We start from the raw sequence: 18,335 nt of genomic DNA, 5'->3' as shown, positions 1-18,335 counted from the left end.
ATATATTGAGCTCCGCTCGTGTCGAACCAAGGCGGGATCTCATGCGCATGCGCGGGCACCTCGCGCGAGCACGCCGGCGCACGCACGCACCTGAGCGAGCACGCCGCCGCCGGTGCACGCACCTGGGCGCTGGGCGGCGGAAAATGAAAGGCGCATTACCGCACGTCACTACGGTAGAATGCTTCCGCATTCTTGCACTGCTTGCTTATCATTAAGGAACAGGCGGCCTGGCGAGCGTTAAGGCGTTTAGCCCCTTGGATGTAAGCCAAGTTCTTATGGTCAGTCCAAATAATGAAAGGATGTGCCGCCCCCTCCAACCAATGTCTCCACTCCTCCAGTGCCAATTTGATCGCCAATAACTCCCGATTACCCACGTCGTAATTACGCTTGGCTGGTGACAGACGGCGAGAAAAAAAAGCACACGGGTGCACTTTCCCATCCTTTAAGCATCTCTGAGAGAGCACCCCCCCCCACCGCGACGTCAGAGGCATCCACCTCCACAATGAACGGAACCTCCGCGTCATGGCGGATCAATACAGGAGCGGATGTAAAACGACGTTTAAGATCGCAGAAGGCCGACTCAGCCCTAGGCGACCATTCAAAGCCAGGGAGAGAGGCCTTAGTGAGAGCTGTTAAAGGATTGGCTAAGGCGCTAAAATTGCGAATAAAGCGCCTGTAAAAATTTGCAAAGCCCAAAAAACGTTGTAACCCCTTGAGCGACGAAGGCCGTGGCCAGTCCAAAACTGCACTCACCTTGGCTGGATCCATGCGCAGATCGCCCTTCGTCAACACAAAGCCCAGGAAGGACACGGTGTCCGTGTGAAACACACACTTCTCAGCCTTAACGAATAGTTGATGCTTGAGGAGACGGTCTAGCACCTCCCGAACGTGCATTTGGTGTTGCACCATATCGCGAGAAAAAATCAGGATATCATCTAAGTAGACAAACACCGACACCCCAATCAAGTCTCGCAGCACGTCGTTAACCAGGGCTTGGAAGACTGCCGGAGCATTAGCCAAACCAAAGGGCATGACCAAATACTCATAGTGCCCATTGGGTGTGTTAAATGCAGTCTTCCACTCGTCTCCCTCTCTAATCCTGACCAGGTTGTATGCATTACGTAAGTCAAGTTTAGAAAAGACCTGTGCCCCCTGTAAGCACTCAAAGGCCGTGTCCATGAGGGGTAAAGGATATCGGTTCTTGATGGAAACGTCATTCAATCCCCTATAATCAATGCATGGGCGCTGATCCCCATCCTTTTTATCAACAAAAAAGAAGCCAGCGCCGGCAGGGGAAGTGGAAGGGCGTATGTGCCCCGCAAGCAATGCCTCCTCTATGTAGGTGTTCATGGCCAAGGTTTCGGGGCGTGAGAGAGAGAACATTCGCCCGCGAGGCGGGGAGGTACCGGGTAGAAGATTAATGGGACAGTCGTATGATCTATGAGGCGGAAGTGCTTTAGCACGCGTCTTGCTAAAAACGTCCGCCAGGTCCCAATAGATCTCAGGCACCCCTATTAAATCGGGATTAGAGGGTAGATCAGAATCTGCCACGCTCCCCACCATCCTGGAGAAAGAGGGAGGAGACAAAAAAGAAGAGGGGGGGGGAGACAAGGGTTTGGGCAAACTCCCGCTGACGATCGACTTGACGTCGGCCGCCGTTGAGAGTTCGCCCGTGCTCCAATTAATGACACGAACACATGACGACAACCAGGGATGACCCAACACCATGACAGAATAGGGGGAAAAGATGACAAAAAAAGTAACCCATTCCCACTCCCCACCCTCCACCCGGATGTGTAAGGGAACTGTGCGCTGGGTGACGCTCCCACTGCCCAGGGGCCGACCGTCCAGGGCATAGACTGGTAAGGGAACCCCTAAGTCCTCCACCGGGGTTCCCCACTCCTTCACCAGTCCCACGTGAATAAAATTGCCCGCCGCCCCTGAGTCAATGAGAGCCTTAGTTCCCCTAATGTCACCCCCACAGTTGATCGCCACCTCAAAAAATTTGCGAGAATCCGTGGTTTTGGCAGGAATGAGCCCACCTGCTGGCGCCCTCTCGAGGCCCGACGGCGCACCTTCCATCCCCGATTGGCGCCGAGCCGATACAGCCTGGACCCGACAGCTGCCGAAGCGGTGACCGGTGCGGCCGCACCGGAAGCAGCGTCGCTCTTTGATGAAGCGCTGCCGCTCGTCGTCCGAGAGCGACAGCGCTCCAAGCTGCATGGATTCATCACCCAGTGGCCCACTCGTGTAATGCATGGAATTATCAACACCAGGAGAAGAAGGAAAACATACCTGGGGCTGGGTGTTGTTGACATGCTCCTTCTCCCTCTCCCGGTGCCGATTATCCATCTTGATGGTGGTGTTGATCAGCACTTCCAGCTGCTCGGGGATCTCACGCGCGGAGAGAGCATCTCGCATCCGCGCTGAGAGTCCCCTGACGAACAGAACCACGCAGACGTTCTCCGCCCAAGCTGTCTCCCGAGCCAAGATCCGAAACTTGATAGCATAAGCTGTGACTGTGCGGAGGCCCTGCCGGCAGTCGAGAAGACGACCACCAGCCTCGAAGATCGAGAGTACCCGGGAAGTATCGAATACTCTTCTCAATTCCCGGGTAAAGGCGTCCAGACTGTCGCAGATTATCGCCCCTGCCTCTAATTCCGCCGTAGACCAGGAGAGAGCTTCGCCGGTGAGCAGTGTGATAATATACGCTACCTGCGCTGTCTCCGATGGAAATGATCGTGGTTGCAGCCGGAAAACGAGTAGACACTGGGTGATGAATTCCCGACAACCATCCGGTGATCCGTCATAGCGAGCGGGCGCCTGCAGATGTGGTTCGCGGGACCGCTCCTGGACCCCGAACCCCCCCCGACTTTCCTCTGCGTGGAGCGCTGCTTCCCCCGCCGCCGACTGCACACCAGCCACTCCTTCTTGGGCTTGTCGAGCTGTGGCCAACGCCGACTGCGCCACCGCTTGGGATGATCCGACGACCCCATTGAGTCGGATTAACTCGGCGCTGACCAGCTGCTGATGTTCCTCCATCCGTGTCTGGGCTGCTCCCTGCGTCCGGAGCATCTCCATGATGGCCTCCATGGAATTCTGATGGTCAGGTCTTCTGTCAGAATGCAGGTAGGTGAATTCCAATGGTTGAAGGCAATCACAGAGACAGAGAGTGTTTACTCTTGAACAGGTTCGACTTTAATAGTAAGAACACAGAGTAAATTCTAAGAGAGAACAAGTGCTAAAAGCACAAGTGTAAGATAAGGTAAAAGGGAGCTTATTGGAGGTCCACAGTAGAACCGTCCGCGTTATCCCCGAACGCAATTAGTGAAGACCTGACAATGGACAAGCAGAAGAGAGGTATGTTAAATAGAGACCAAATACCAACATACCACACACACCCCCGTGACAGCCAATCAGGAACCACCCCTAAGTGACAGCACTAATTGACAGGGAAATGACAGGTGACAAGCCCAGTGACATATGCCAGGAATGTGGGTGGTCACCGACCGAGGTCGGTGTCCAGAACGTAACAGTGGATAGGTATAAAAAATTTTGATATTGATAAATAACTTATTATTACACATTCATATGATATTGTAAGGATGGGGCAGGACCAGATAAGCTTTGCTTCTTTCTGTCCCTTCTCGAACAAAACCATTTGTCTTGAGCTATGTTGATTATAGCTTCCATGTCTAGGAAGATATATTTTATTTTATTTGTATTTTATTTAATTTTTTATTTAGTTTGTTATTTTTTGTTATTACACATTTGTGTGTTTATGGTTGTTCGAGATACATAAAGATCAAATCAAAAACACATGAAACTCTGCTTTGTTAGACGCTGTCAGCATCACATCTGATGTCTGCAGGGTTAGTGGGAACAAGGCCACACACACACACACACACACACACACACACACACAAACAGCTGGTGATGGTGTGTGTGTGGTTGAGAGACAGAGAACGCAGTGTCACGCTGCGTTGTTCAGTGCGTAGGCCAGAGAGAGAGAGAGGCAGAGAGAGAGACAGCGATAGAGAGACACACACAGAGAGAGAGAGGGGGGGGAGAGAGAGAGGGAGAGAGATATAGAGACAGAGAGAAAGGGATAGAGAGAGCAATCGAGTGACAGCTACTGCTGAGGGATTTAATAACTTGTGAACTCGTGATTAATATGTCACACACACTCACACAACCATGCATAATGGTTAGCCAGCCTACACATTAAACAACGCAGCGGGTGGGCTACAATCTCAAACCCAATGCTCTCTCTCTCTTCCTCTCTCTTTATGTCTCTCTGTCTCTCTCTGCCTCTCTCTCTTTGTCTCTCTCTTCCTCCCTTCCTCTCTATATCTCTCTGTGAGTCTCTCTCTCTCTCTCTCTCTCTCTGTGTAGAACATAATTGGTGGATTACAATAATTGTGTGTGTGTGTGTGTGTGTGTGTGTGTGTGTGTGTGTGTGTGTGTGTGTGTGTGTGTGTGTGTGTGTGTGTGTGTGTGTGTGTGTGTGTGTGTGTGTGTGTGTGTGTGTGTGTGTGTGTGTGCATGTAATTCTGTGCAATATCTCACAAACTATAGGGCTGGTCAGCCTGTGCTTTGGGGCGAAACGTTACAGAGGCACGAGAATGAGCGTGTGGGAATATGTTTCACATCAGGCAACGGGAAGTCTTTTTGGGGAATTAATTTCCAGCGTTCTCCATTGACCTTCATGTAGTCCTTCTGTGGAGAGTTTATGGTTCACCTTTTTACCACTAGGGGGCGACAACAACGGCAACGATTATCATTTTGAACGTTTTTGGGAGTGGGGAGTTCAGTTTGTGACATGAATGAGCCTCAGCCACCAGCGTGCCTCTCATTTCCAGTAACCAGCTTGTGTTACTCGGTTGTGTTTTGAGAAATCATAACATGATTTGCAGACTTCTGGTTGGGCAGTCAGACAGTTTCGGTTATGAATTGTGGACTACCTAACGTTAACACTAGCGTTGTGTTGCTAAAAGCACATCAATCTCAAAGAAAACCACAAACTGCATGAAAGCATTTGTGACTCACACACATCCTGAAAAAGCCACAAGAGACGACATAAAACATATGTGTACATGATGCCATACGTCCTTCATTCATTGGGAGGACATGTTTATTACAAACTATAGCATGCCGCGGACATATGTGCTCCAACGAGCACACATTCTAGTTTTTAAAGGTAGAATGAGTAGAATTATCATGTAAAACAATGTATAGACTCATACATGCATAATCCCTATCAATCATCAATCTTATGACCCACTTTTGAAGTGTGTGTGTGTCTCTGTGTGTGTGTGTGTGTGCGTGTGCGTGTGCGTGTGTGTGCGTGCGTGCGTACATTTAGTTTTAGGGTGGATGTATTAGAGCTGTCCCCGAAGCCTGTTTTTGGGCTTCGAACTTTGCCAGGGTTTTTCGAACGGACGTTCGAACCTTTGTTTGTAATCATGCAAACAATTTGCTCCTAAAGAATTTTTCGGGTTCAGTACTGTCGAGTCTTGACTTTAGGCACATAACGCACATTTATGCATAACGTAGCATATGCGCATATTGCTGCGGTTATTAAAAGTAGTACTACCTAGTTACTGGTCACGGGAGGCTTCCATATCATTTGGATGGTAATCCATTTAGTGAATACATTTGTTGAAACAACATCTTTGTTGGCCGACGGCTCCTGCTATCTTAACGTTAGCAAGCTAAAGGGTTGCACTCTGCATAGTTTAATTAACGTGCATAACATACCTGTGTAACGTTAAGTAACTTGTGTTCCGCTGGGAAAGTTCTGCATCACTGCATACACTTGGTTTAATCCAAACGTCCATTTGGATACGTTGTATTATGAAATAAGACGGGTGAATGTGAGTCACTCAACTCTCTTTTTTGCATGATTGATTCATTTCCTGATAATGTATGACTAGACTGTTGTTGTCCTGTGTTCACGTGTGACTTTCAAATTATAACATAGTACTGTGATATTCTTCTCATTCTCATATTCGGATATATATTTTTTGTGTAAAATAAATGTAAAAGAATATATAATAATAATAATAATAATAATAATAATAATAATAATAATAATAATAATAATAATAATAATAATAATAATAATAATAATAATAATAATAAAGCAGAGGTTCAAACTAGGGATGCCCTGATCGATCGGCCAGCGATCGGTATCGGCCGATATTCAGTATAAATATGAGATTGGTGATCTGTGATAATGCTTTATTTTCGCCGATCGTCAAAACCGATCGAAAAACATGATCCAATTCTTAGCGGAGATCTCACTGCTGACTTCTCTCTCAGACACACAGAGCTGCTTGCAGCGTACGGCCCCTCCTCCTCCCCCTGCCCCTCCCGCACCCATGTAAACAAGAGGCTCCAGCTGCCTCCGGCAACGGTCTGCTCTAGTGCATGCGACGTGAGCTAACGTTGGCTACCTACCGAGCTAACGTTACTGTTTAAACTAAATGACCCAGTCAACTATTCACTTTTAGTTTAATACATGAGGCATTGTCTAACGTTATCTAGCTGGCTAGCTACTGATAGCTGCTGATATCAACAAATGCTCAAGCAATAGTCAAGTGCATGATAAGTTACCTCCGTTGACTCGGTAGCTCTAAACTAAATAGTTCACTGAGGCGTTGTCTTAACGTTATCTAGCCGGCTAGCAGTAGCTACAGATAGCTCCTGATATCAATGTCTTATAACATTGATTCGATGCGTATTCGAGCTGAGGGCATGCTGAATGTGATTTATACCAATAGGGTCCAGCTGCAGCACCGGAGAATCCTGGCCGTAGCTGGAGGCTACTCGAGTACACACAGACAGTGGAGCTGTTTGCAGATAGCGAGCATTTTGACTTGTTGCGTGGTGGCGATGTCTCGCAGATAATACAACTACAAGTATGATTATAGAATATATATTTTTTATAAAAAGAAATAAAAAAATAATATATATCGATCGGTATCGGCCGATATGGCTCATAGACGATCAGTGATCGGTATCGGGGGCAAAAAACGTGATCGGGGCATCCCTAGTTCAAACCCATTAATTAAGATTTGAACGCCGACGTAACTAACGAAGGTCCGAACGTTCGGGCTCAGCACTAGGATGCATGTTGACTGAACTGAGATTCAAGCCATCTGACAGAACAATAGACTGAGAGATTACAGGGTCTGTGTGTGTGTGTGTGTGTGTGTGTGTGTGTGTGTGTGTGTGTGTGTGTGTGTGTGTGTGTGTGTGTGTGTGTGTGTGTGTGTGTGTGTGTGTGTGTGTGTGTGTGTGTGTGTGTGTGTGTGTGTGTGTGTGTGTGTGTGTGTGTGTGTGTGTGAGAGAGAGAGAGAGAGAGAGGGGAAAGAGAGAGACAGAGACAGAGAGGAACAGAACAAGAGAGACAGAGAGGAACATAACGAGAGAGAGACAGACGGAGAGAGGGAGACAGAGAGGAAAGGAAAGAGAGAGAGAGAGAGAGATAGAGAGAGAGAGGGGAAAGAGAGAGAGACAGAGAGGAACAGAATGAGAGTGACGGAGAGAAAGAGAGGAACATAACGAGAGAGAGACAGACAGAGAGGGAGACAGAGAGGAAAGGAAAGAGAGAGACAGACAGACAGACAGACAGAGATAGATAAAGAGGAACAGAAAGAGAGAGAGAGACAGAGACACACACATAGACACACAGAGACACAAAGAAAGACAGACACAGAGACACACACAAAGACAGACACACAGAGACACACACAGATACACCCACAGAGACACAGATACACACACAGAGACACACAGAGACACACACACAGAGACACACAGAGACACACAGAGAGACACACAGAGACACACAGAGATACACAAAGACACACAGAGACACACAAATACACACAGAGACACACAAGGACACACAAAGACACACAGAGAGACACAGAGAGACACACAAAGATACACACAGAGACAAACAGAGACACACACACACAGAGACACACACACAGATACCCACACACAGAGATACACAGAGACTCACACGGAGACACACACAGATACAGACAGAGAGAGACAGAGACAGATACACACAGATACACACAGAGACACACAGGGAGGGACACAGAGACACAGAGATTATTACTGCTGGTTGATAATGAGACACCATCACAATGTTTAGACTTCTTTCTGCTGTTGACGTTTCTCCCTTCCACCACATCATTGTGTGTGTGTGTGTGTGTGTGTGTGTGTGTGTGTGTGTGTGTGTGTGTGTGTGTGTGTGTGTGTGTGTGTGTGTGTGTGTGTGTGTGTGTGTGTGTGTGTGTGTGTGTGTGTGTGTGTGTGTGTGTGTGTGTGTGTGTGTGTGTGTGTGTGTGTGTGTGTGTGTGTGTGTGTGTGTGTGTGTGTGTGTGTGTGTGTGTGTGTGTGTGTGTGTGTTGCAGGGTGATGTGACTCGTGGACAGATGTAGAGGGAGATGAGGGGGATGAGGGCTTTTGTTATGGAGAGATGGAGGAACAATGAAGATAACTAATGTGGAGAGGAGAGAGAGAGAGAGAGAGAGAGAGAGAGAGAGAGAGAGAGAGAGAGAGAGAGAGAGAGAGAGAGAGAGAGAGAGAGAGAGAGAGAGCACAGATTGCAAACACCCAAATAGACTTTGAAAACATGGCAAATAACTCAAAACAAAACTCCCATACCTACTGGGAGAAATACAAGATTTGTGAGCCGCTGTGACAAGAAAAGGACATCCAACAGAATACAACCACCATAAAGACTGTCAATCATACAAAAAAATCCTTCTGTACTGTACTGATTTCTTCAGATATCTGTTTAATTGTTTTGCTTTGTTTTGTTTGGCTTTGGCAATGTAAACGTATGTTTCCCATGTCAATAAAGCCCCTTTGATTTGAATTGAAATTGAGAGAGAGAGAGAGAGAGAGAGAGAGAGAGAGAGAGAGAGAGAGAGAGAGAGAGAGAGAGAGAGAGAGAGAGAGAGAGAGAGATTTTGTCGACTTTGAAAAAGCGTTTGATTCAATTTGGCACAAAGGTCTCTTCTTCAAGCCTCTGGAAAGTGGTGTTGGAGGAAATGCATATGATTTTATTACATTTATGTACACAAAAAAACTGAGTTCTGCTGTCAGCCACTAAAGAGGGTCTACAACAGAACCTAGACATCCTCCACCAGTTCTGCCCGACATGGTCTCTGAAAGTAAACCTAAAGACTAAAGTCCAAGGAGACACAAATCTCAGAACTCACAAAATACATTCTAATTCAAATTCAAAAGTGAGCCATCAAATCTTGTGCATTGCAATTTGTGGGGTCACTTTGGAATGGTCTGGATGTGAGTATAGAATTAAGCAATAATATCAACCAATTTCACTTATCACGTATCACCTATGGACACATATAAGAGAGAGGAGCTCTCTCATGGTACAGCAACATATCCAAACAAATTAAGACAACGCTCCTGACCTCCCAAACTAGTGAGACTCCTGCACAACCTTCACTTTAGGACTCACCTAACGCCAGCCCACTTTAGCAGTCTGGGATGGCTTAGGGTTGAGGAAAGGGTACACCAGCTTAAAATGCTACTAGTTTTTAAAGTACTGAAAGAAACGGTCCTCAAGTACCTAGTAAATTATTTTAATAAAGTAGGAGATGTCCACAAACACGCCACAAGAGGGAGCCCCACGGACCTGGTCCCGCCGAGAGTCAGGACATGCATGGGGAAAGATGCATTTTTTTTACTCGGCTACTGTAATGTGGAATGCCCTGCCAACATTCATAAAACTCCTGAACTCCCCTCTCGGATTTAAATCCGCCCTAAAAACATGGCTCAGCAGCAACTCAAATTGGTCTTAATATGGTTTTTATCTCTTTTATCATAACTTGGTTTTTATCTCTTTTTATCATGAGTTGCTTTTAAGGGTTTGCAGATTTTTTTATTTTATTTAAAAAAAAATTAAAATTTTCTTTTAACATTAGTTGACTGACTGTATGAATTTTCAGGTTAGGTGTTATTGTACTTATTTTTAGGGTGTCCTGTCTCGTGTACATGTCCATTTGTGTTTTTGTGCCTTTTTATGTTCCATGTATGGACCACAATGGAAACAAGCCAATGCTTTATTGTGTTTTATCCATTTTTGACCAGCGTGGTGACACTGTTATTGTCTTTTTCAAATGTTTGTGATTGTGATTGTGTCAAAATAAAGTATTCAATAAAAAATGCAATGGAAAAAAAGCTTGAGCAGTAATGTGACTGCCTAATATATCTTTCTCATTTGGATATTTGTATATATAAAAACTGTACTTTTATTTTATTATTCATTATTTGTTATATTCTTTCCATTTCATTTTTATTAAATTTTTATTTCATTATATTATAATGTAAAATATTGTAAGGAAGGGGCAGGGCTTTACCTTTTTGTTTTTTTAAACTTGTTTTATGTTTCTAAATCAAATCAAATGTATTTGTAAGGCCCGACAACACACGTTAATGTCCCCATGGGCCGGACACGTCTTCTTTAAACAAGTCAAGAAGAAACATCACAATAAATAAAAAAAAACAAAGACAGAAACACCAGGAAATCCAAAATAGAATGTAAAATAAATAAATAAAATAAATGCAACACTCCCAGACATGACATGTAATGAAACACAAATAAGTACATGCAATAGCAACTGTGGTACATAAGAACAAAGATTGAAAATAGAGCTGATGGCGGATCCATTTGCGGTATGGGGGCGGCGTAGAGAGGGTCGCATCCTCCCGGTCACCATCACGGGACGTCCACCACTCCGGTCATGACCACGAGACAGCCACTCACAGGGAGACACGGGGACAGGCGTTAGACAGTTTGCTTGATTGTGATGGGCGGACATAGCAATAGATACATGTGGTAAGCATATATGTGAATAGAATAGATATATGTAGTAAGCATATTATGTGAATAGAATAGAAGTACTTCACCCAGCAATGAACTCAATGTCTAAACCACAGGCATGCCTGTGGCTTAGACGTTGTAGGTCGGACAGAAGACGGTATGAAGCTGATCCATGGCCTCTGTGGTGCACATAACCAATGTGGGGGTAGAACAGTCACTGCAATCTTGGCCAACACCCCGAGACAACCACCAACACTTGGTCAACACTCCGAGAGATGGGGAGATGGGGACGGGTTAGAGAGTTCCCATGTGTGTAGAGGGCGTTAGTTGGAGCAATAAATAGATGTAGTGAGCATGCATACTGTGGTGTTATGTTAACGTGTGTGCGTTATACGACACAGTGTACAGGCCACCGTACTCGGGGGTCGAGTAGTGTACGAGAGAGGCAAGGAAGAACACCTGTGTAATGTAGCTACGGAGAAGCTAATAAAGATACTCACAACCATGGGCGGCTACGTGGCGTAGTGGGCAAGGCACTCGCCACGAAATGCTGGAGACGCTGGGCTCGTCAGTTCGAGCCCAGCGCTCCACATTTGCTTTCAGTTTAGCTGGTCGTCCGTACTAATACACATTGGCCGTATTAGGGGGTGGGAAACTTATGGGTGGGGATCGGGCGTTGTGGACAGCGACTCCTACAGGTCGGTTGGTGCGCCTGCGCAGTAGAATCAGGAAGTGTCGGGGGCAGCGTGAGCCTCCCACGCGTTATTCCTCGCCACTGAGAGATCGAGCTGCGCAGGTGAAAAGATGCGACTGCTGTTACCTCAAGTACCGGAGGGGACTTGTGCTATGTATGACTTTGTCCACATTGCAGCCGGCTTGTGGGAGGCAAGAAACAGCGTTCGTGACAGGGGAGGGTTGAATTGGATGTTACAAAATTGGGATGGGAGAAAATATAGAAAATGGGAGAAAAAGTGGATAAAAAAAATTAAAATAAAGATACTCACAACCACAGCAGAGGACTCACGTATTTGTTACAGTGTGAAGTGACACGACACATACATGGTGACAGTAGAATCAAAGTATAAAGACAATTGTGAAATTAAGTAATAGATCGAACTAAGAACTACTGCAAGCGTATGTAAACAGGATGAGATACAAGATGATGGCTCAGGGCCATATGCCCCGGGGGGCAGGAGAAACCACTCAGAATTGGTCAGGGCAGAGCAGGTAAGGTTCAGTGCTGCAGGCCAGACAGAAGGCGGTATGAAGCTGTTCCACGGGACTGGTTGGTGTTCATGTCCAGTATGAGGTAGAATGTCTATATTGATAAATTCACTCAGAGACAGAGACAGCGGTTAAAAAACTGCAGACAGGGGAGCAAATAGACATCCTAACTAAACGAGAATCAAATCAAAAATCTAATTGTATACACACCTTCAATCAAGTGACCCGCACTCCTACCACTACAAAGCCCTTCCTACACTGTGAGATATATAAGGATCTAAGAGAGGTTTTCTTTGATAAAATAAATACAATCTATCCACAGTTTATCCATCTCTTGAAGGTTTCTAAGGTGTTTGATGGTGTGTGATGGTGTCTGATGGTATGTGAAGGTGTCTGAAGGTGTGTGAAGGTGTGTGAAGGTGTTTGATGGTGTGTGATGGTGTGTGAAGGTGTGTGATGGTGTGTGATGGTGTGTGAAGGTGTGTGAACGTGTGTGAAGGTGTCTGAAGGTGTGTGAAGGTGTGTGAAGGTGTTTGATGGTGTGTGAAGGTGTTTGATGGTGTGTGAAGGTGTTTGAAGGTGTGTGAAGGTGTGTGAAGGTGTTTGAAGGTGTGTGAAGGTGTTTGATGGTGTGTGAAGGTGTTTGAAGGTGTGTGAAGGTGTGTGAAGGTGTTTGAAGGTGTGTGAAGGTGTCTGATGGTATGTGAAGGTGTCTGATGGTATGTGAAGGTGTCTGATGGTGAAGGTGTGTGAAGGTATCTGATGGTATGTGAAGGTGTGTGAAGTAGAGGTCTGCAAGGGCCTGAAATCTCGGCCCCAGCCCGGCCCAAGCCTGTAGCATTCATGCCCAGCCCTACCCTAGCCCGAAAAGTTAAGCAATTATTCTGCCCTAGCCCGACTTAAGCCCGAGGCCAATATTATGATGTGATGACAGACATCACACACACACACATGCACACACACGCTACCTACGTTACACACACAAATGCTACAATGCTTCTCCATCTCCGACATGCGACAACGGTCTAGCTTGTTGCTTTGATCGAAACGCTACGTGACGTGACGCCGCGCTTGTGTGTGCGCGCACGACTCGCATGTGTGTAAAATGAAGCGAGACTAATAAAAGGAGCCCGAGCCCTACCAGCACCCTATCTATGCATAAAAGAATCGGCCCGAGCCCGACCCCAATCTGTCCCTGGTGTCGGACTCCATCGGACCTCTAGTGTGAAGGTGTGTGAAGGTTTCTGATGGTGTGAAGGTGTCTGAAGGTGTATGCAGGTTTAATTCTGAGTGACTGACTGAGTACTGTATATATTGTATCAGGCATGATTATTGTATACGCCTGTACATCACAGCCTCTGAAACAGCTCTGCCCAAGAGAGCAACCATTTGTACCAAACCTGGACATCCACAATCAAATTAGTTTGAAAGAAAATGCAGCATTGAGTTGGGTGCATAGATGCAGAGATGTAGTTATCATAAAAGTACACACACCTTTATGTTGCGTTCATCCTCGTCTCCATGGACATGCTTGTTGTCCTTGTCTTCCATCTCTCTGGGTAGGAGTGTTGATATCTGACACCTCAGCTGTTGGCACAACAATAAGACCCTGCCCTCTTGTTGAGGTTGTCATGGTTATGTAACTCCATCGCGGCAGAGTGAGGTCATCTGACATAATAAGCATAGAGTCACCAGTCTTCTAAAAAGAGACTGTTGATGGTGTCATGTTATGATGTTGTCATGTTATTATGTCATGGTGTTTTTATGGCAACACACTGTTAAACTACTGACCTCTTTAAAGTCCCCACAGAATTACATTAAAGGGACACTTCACCAAAAACCAATGCAAAAACTCAAAACAGTTTTGCACACATACTGTACATTTGGTTTGACAGTAAATGAGAGTAAATTAGTTGGAATATGGCCACCAGTGATGTTGTATGGGACATTGAATCCTGTTGTTGTTTTTAACAACTCAATGAAATTATAAGGTAGCAAGCCCTATGAGACAAGGTATTGCTGTTATTTCATCTACATCATTTCATGGAGCTGTAATTACTAACACAAGGATTCAATGTCCCTGATTGATATCCCCAGGCCATCAGGCTGCTAAACGAACAATGAATGAACACTACACAACAACAACCACCAAACACACATAGCACACACATCCACACGCACACACTCACTTTAAACAAACACACTGTAGCACCCACTCCACACACTTTATAGCACACACCCACTTTAAACAAACACACTGTAGCACCCACTCCCCACACTTTATATTTATGGATGAAAGATTGCACTACAACTCGTACACCTTACTGTAAATTGTACCTAAAATTGTACCTCATCCCATTTCTGCTTTGCACTAGATAGTACTGTACATTAGTACACTGCATAGTATTGTGTATTGTATATTATATGGTAACTCAGAACATTGTACATATGTCTATACCGAACACTGTGACCTCATTTTCTTCTTCTAAATTCATGCTATATTATGTTATTATGTTATTTGATACTATCTTGTCTAGCACAGTCTCTGGAGCGTAACAGTAAGAAGCATTTTGTATGAAAGTATTCTGTACTTCTGTATGACAACTATTAAAGAACTTGAACTTGATTGATGAGGGAGGGAGTGGAGGTGGACTGAGTTCTCTGGTCCAGGGTCCTCCCTGAGAGGTTGATGAGGGAGGGAGTGGAGGTGGACTGAGTTCTCTGGTCCAGGGTCCTCCCTGAGAGGGTGCTGGAGGACAAGCCTCCGCTGGAGAGGTGGGTGGCTGGCCTTCAGTGGAGGATGGTGCACGGGTCAATCACGACCGATAGGCACCTGGAGCACCGAGATCCCAAAACATGTTCTGCATCTGAGTCCCATGTGTTCATCTGCTGTCCAGGTTAGATGGGTTGTTTGTAATGTTGGAGCAGTGGTTTGTGATGTTGGAGCAGTGGTTTGTAATGTTAGAGCAGTGGTTTGTGATGTTGGAGCAGTGGTTTGTAATGTTGGAGCAGTGGTTTGTGATGTTGGAGCAGTGGTTTGTAATGTTGGAGCAGTGGTTTGTGATGTTGGAGCAGTGGTTTGTGATGTTGGAGCAGTGGTTTGTGATGTTGGATCAGTGGTTTGTAATGTTAGAGCAGTGGTTTGTGATGTTGGAGCAGTGGTTTGTAATGTTGGAGCAGTGGTTTGTGATGTTGGAGCAGTGGTTTGTGATGTTGGAGCAGTGGTTTGTAATGTTAGAGCAGTGGTTTGTGAATGAATGAATGAATGAATGAATGAATGAATGAATGAATGAATGAATGAATGAATGAATGAATGAATGAATGAAAACTTTATTTAACAGATTGCAGAATAGGTACAATACAGTACGGCTCAATACACACAATGGACCTGTCTCAAAACCCTGCCCTCTTTTCTTGATCCTCCAATCACAGCTGTCGCTTACCTCTGACTTCCTCGTACAAACTTTGTTTGTACGAGGAAGTCAGAGGTAAGCGACAGCTGTGATTGGAGGATCAAGAAAAGGGGCAGGGTTTGAGACAGGTCCATTGTTAAGGGGATGCAGACCTGAGAAAGACGTTTGTCTTGTTTACATCAGGGTCCCCCATTTTCAATTCATATAGACATTTATGACATACACAACATACATGACATTTATGGCATAGGGACATATAGGTATTTAGTACTGATACATTTGTGACATATAAACGGTATTCAAATATACAGTACTGTTACCCCTAGATCCTGACAGAGTATATACATGATGGGGAGGGGACTGTACATTAGGAGGGGGTGGGTGGGTGGGAGAGAAATATACGGCGGGGAGCCTGGGAATATATACATGCGGTGGGGAGGAGACTGTCTATTAGGAGGTGGTGGGGGTTTTGGGGATTTACGGTGGCCAGTTTCGAATTGCAGCCTCCCGTAGGTGCTCTTTAAGAGCGGTTTTGAATGTGGGTAGCGATTCACATTCCTTTACAGCTTTGGGTAGGGCGTTGTTTGAGCCGAATCTGGGTTTAACATGATTTGTGGAGCTCCCTCTGGTGTTGTGATCGTGGTATTCACTGACCTTTGGGAAGTATTTTGACATGTACATGGGTACCTTAGTCGTATAGTGTATCTTGTAGACCAGGCCCATTGCAAGTTGCTGTACTCTGTCGTCTACTCTAAGCCATCCTAGGTTGTCAAAGTGGGCAGGGGTGAGGTGGGTTCTGGGGGTAAGGTCAAGTAGTAGTCTGACCAGTTTGTTTTGTGATGTTTGTAATCTTGTTTTAAGCGCCTTTGAGGTGCTTTGGTACCATGAGGTGCATGCATAGTCGTAGTACCCTTGAATGAGTGCTCCTGCCAGAGTCTTCAGGGTATTCTTGTTTACCAGAGAGGAGATCCGGTACAAGAATCTAGTTCGTTTGTTGACTTTTTTATTACATTGGATGCCATTTTGTCACAGGAAAGATTTGCCTCTAGGATGGAACCCAGGTAGGTAATTTCGTCTTTCCTTGTGACAATATTGTCACCCACTGTAACTGAGAAGCCGTCGGTCTTGCTGAGTTTGTTATTTGACCCGAAGAGAATGGACTCTGTTTTGCCCATGTGTAATGATAGTTTGTTGGAGCAGTGGTTTGTAATGTTGGAGCAGTGGTTTGTAATGTTGGAGTTTCAAGTTTCAAGTTTCTTTAATAGTTGTCATACAGAAGTACAGAATACTTTTATACAAAATGCTTCTTACTGTTACGCTCCAGAGACTGTGCTAGACAAGATAAGTATGAAATAAAATAGTATAGCATGTAAAATAGAAGTAAAAGTAGAGGTCACAGTGTTCAGTATAGACATATGTACAATGTTCGATGTAGAATAGAAGTAACTGAGTTACCATACAATATACAATATACTATGCAGTGTACTAATATACAATACTATATAGTGCAAAGCAGAAATGGGATGAGGTACAATTTAGGTACAATTTACAGTAAGGTGTACGAGTTGTAGTGCAAATCCTTTACCAATAAATATAAAGTGTGTTTAGGTGATCTAAAGTGTGGAGAGTGGGTGCTGCAGTGTGTTGTTTGTTTAAAGTGAGTGTGTGTGTGTGGGTGTGTGTGCTGTGTGCATTTGCTGGTTGTTGCATAGTGTTTATTGTTCGTTGAGCAGTGGTTTGTAATGTTGGAGCAGTGGTTTGTGATGTTGGAGCAGTGGTTTGTAATGTTGGAGCAGTGGTTTGTAATGTTGGAGCAGTGGTTTGTAATGTTGGAGCAGTGGTTTGTGATGTTGGAGCAGTGGTTTGTAATGTTGGAGCAGTGGTTTGTAATGTTGGAGCAGTGGTTTGTGATGTTGGAGCAGTGGTTTGTAATGTTGGAGCAGTGGTTTGTGATGTTGGAGCAGTGGTTTGTGATGTTGGAGCAGTGGTTTGTGATGTTGGAGCAGTGGTTTGTGATGTTGGAGCAGTGGTTTGTGATGTTGGAGCAGTGGTTTGTGATGTTGGAGCAGTGGTTTGTAATGTTGGAGCAGTGGTTTGTGATGTTGGAGCAGTGGTTTGTGATGTTGGAGCAGTGGTTTGTGATGTTGGAGCAGTGGTTTGTGATGTTGGAGCAGTGGTTTGTGATGTTGGAGCAGTGGTTTGTGATGTTGGAGCAGTGGTTTGTAATGTTGGAGCAGTGGTTTGTGATGTTGGAGCAGTGGTTTGTAATGTTGGAGCAGTGGTTTGTGATGTTGGAGCAGTGGTTTGTGATGTGGAGCAGTGGTTTGTGATGTTGGAGCAGTGGTTTGTGATGTTGGAGCAGTGGTCTGTGATGTTGGAGCAGTGGTTTGTGATGTTGGAGCAGTGGTTTGTGATGTTGGAGCAGTGGTTTGTAATGTTGGAGCAGTGGTTTGTGATGTTGGAGCAGTGGTTTGTAATGTTGGAGCAGTGGTTTGTGGGGCTGGGGGAGATTTTCTCCCACCTTGTTCATATTTGGACCCAAATAATTATACTTGGACTCTCTCTGTCTCTCTCTGTCTCTCTGTCTCTCTGTCTCTCTGTCTCTCTCTCTCTCTCTCTCTCTCTCTCTCTCTCTCTCTCTCTCTCTCTCTCTCTCTCTCTCTCTCTCTCTCTCTCTCCAGAGTTGAGGATGATGACAGAGGGGCGTTTCGCCAGTCTTCCCAGGTCTCTCCATTCCCACCACCATGCCCAGCCTGCCAGCCCCTCCCCCTCCTCCAGGAGGCGCCAGACCCCACTGGCCTCCTCCATGGACCTCCTCACCT

General features: G+C 45.5%; 1 protein-coding gene across 1 annotated transcript in view; it reads left to right on the top strand.

The window, feature by feature from the left end:
* Positions 1–18,335, top strand: part of bcar3 (BCAR3 adaptor protein, NSP family member) — a 143,737-nt gene that overhangs the window by 37,820 nt on the left and 87,582 nt on the right. The window contains exon 2 of the mRNA XM_084311259.1: positions 18,195–18,310. Coding sequence (XP_084167385.1) covers positions 18,203–18,310 — 108 coding nt within the window. The 5' untranslated portion in view covers positions 18,195–18,202. The remainder of the gene's footprint in view (positions 1–18,194; positions 18,311–18,335) is intronic.

The sequence above is a fragment of the Notolepis coatsorum genome (assembly GCF_963971535.1).
Source record: "Notolepis coatsorum genome assembly, chromosome: 3".
In the NCBI taxonomy this organism is placed as follows: Eukaryota; Metazoa; Chordata; class Actinopteri; order Aulopiformes; family Paralepididae; genus Notolepis; species Notolepis coatsorum.
The sequence above is the reverse complement of the archived record's forward strand: the minus strand, read 5'-3'. Positions and strand labels throughout refer to the sequence as shown.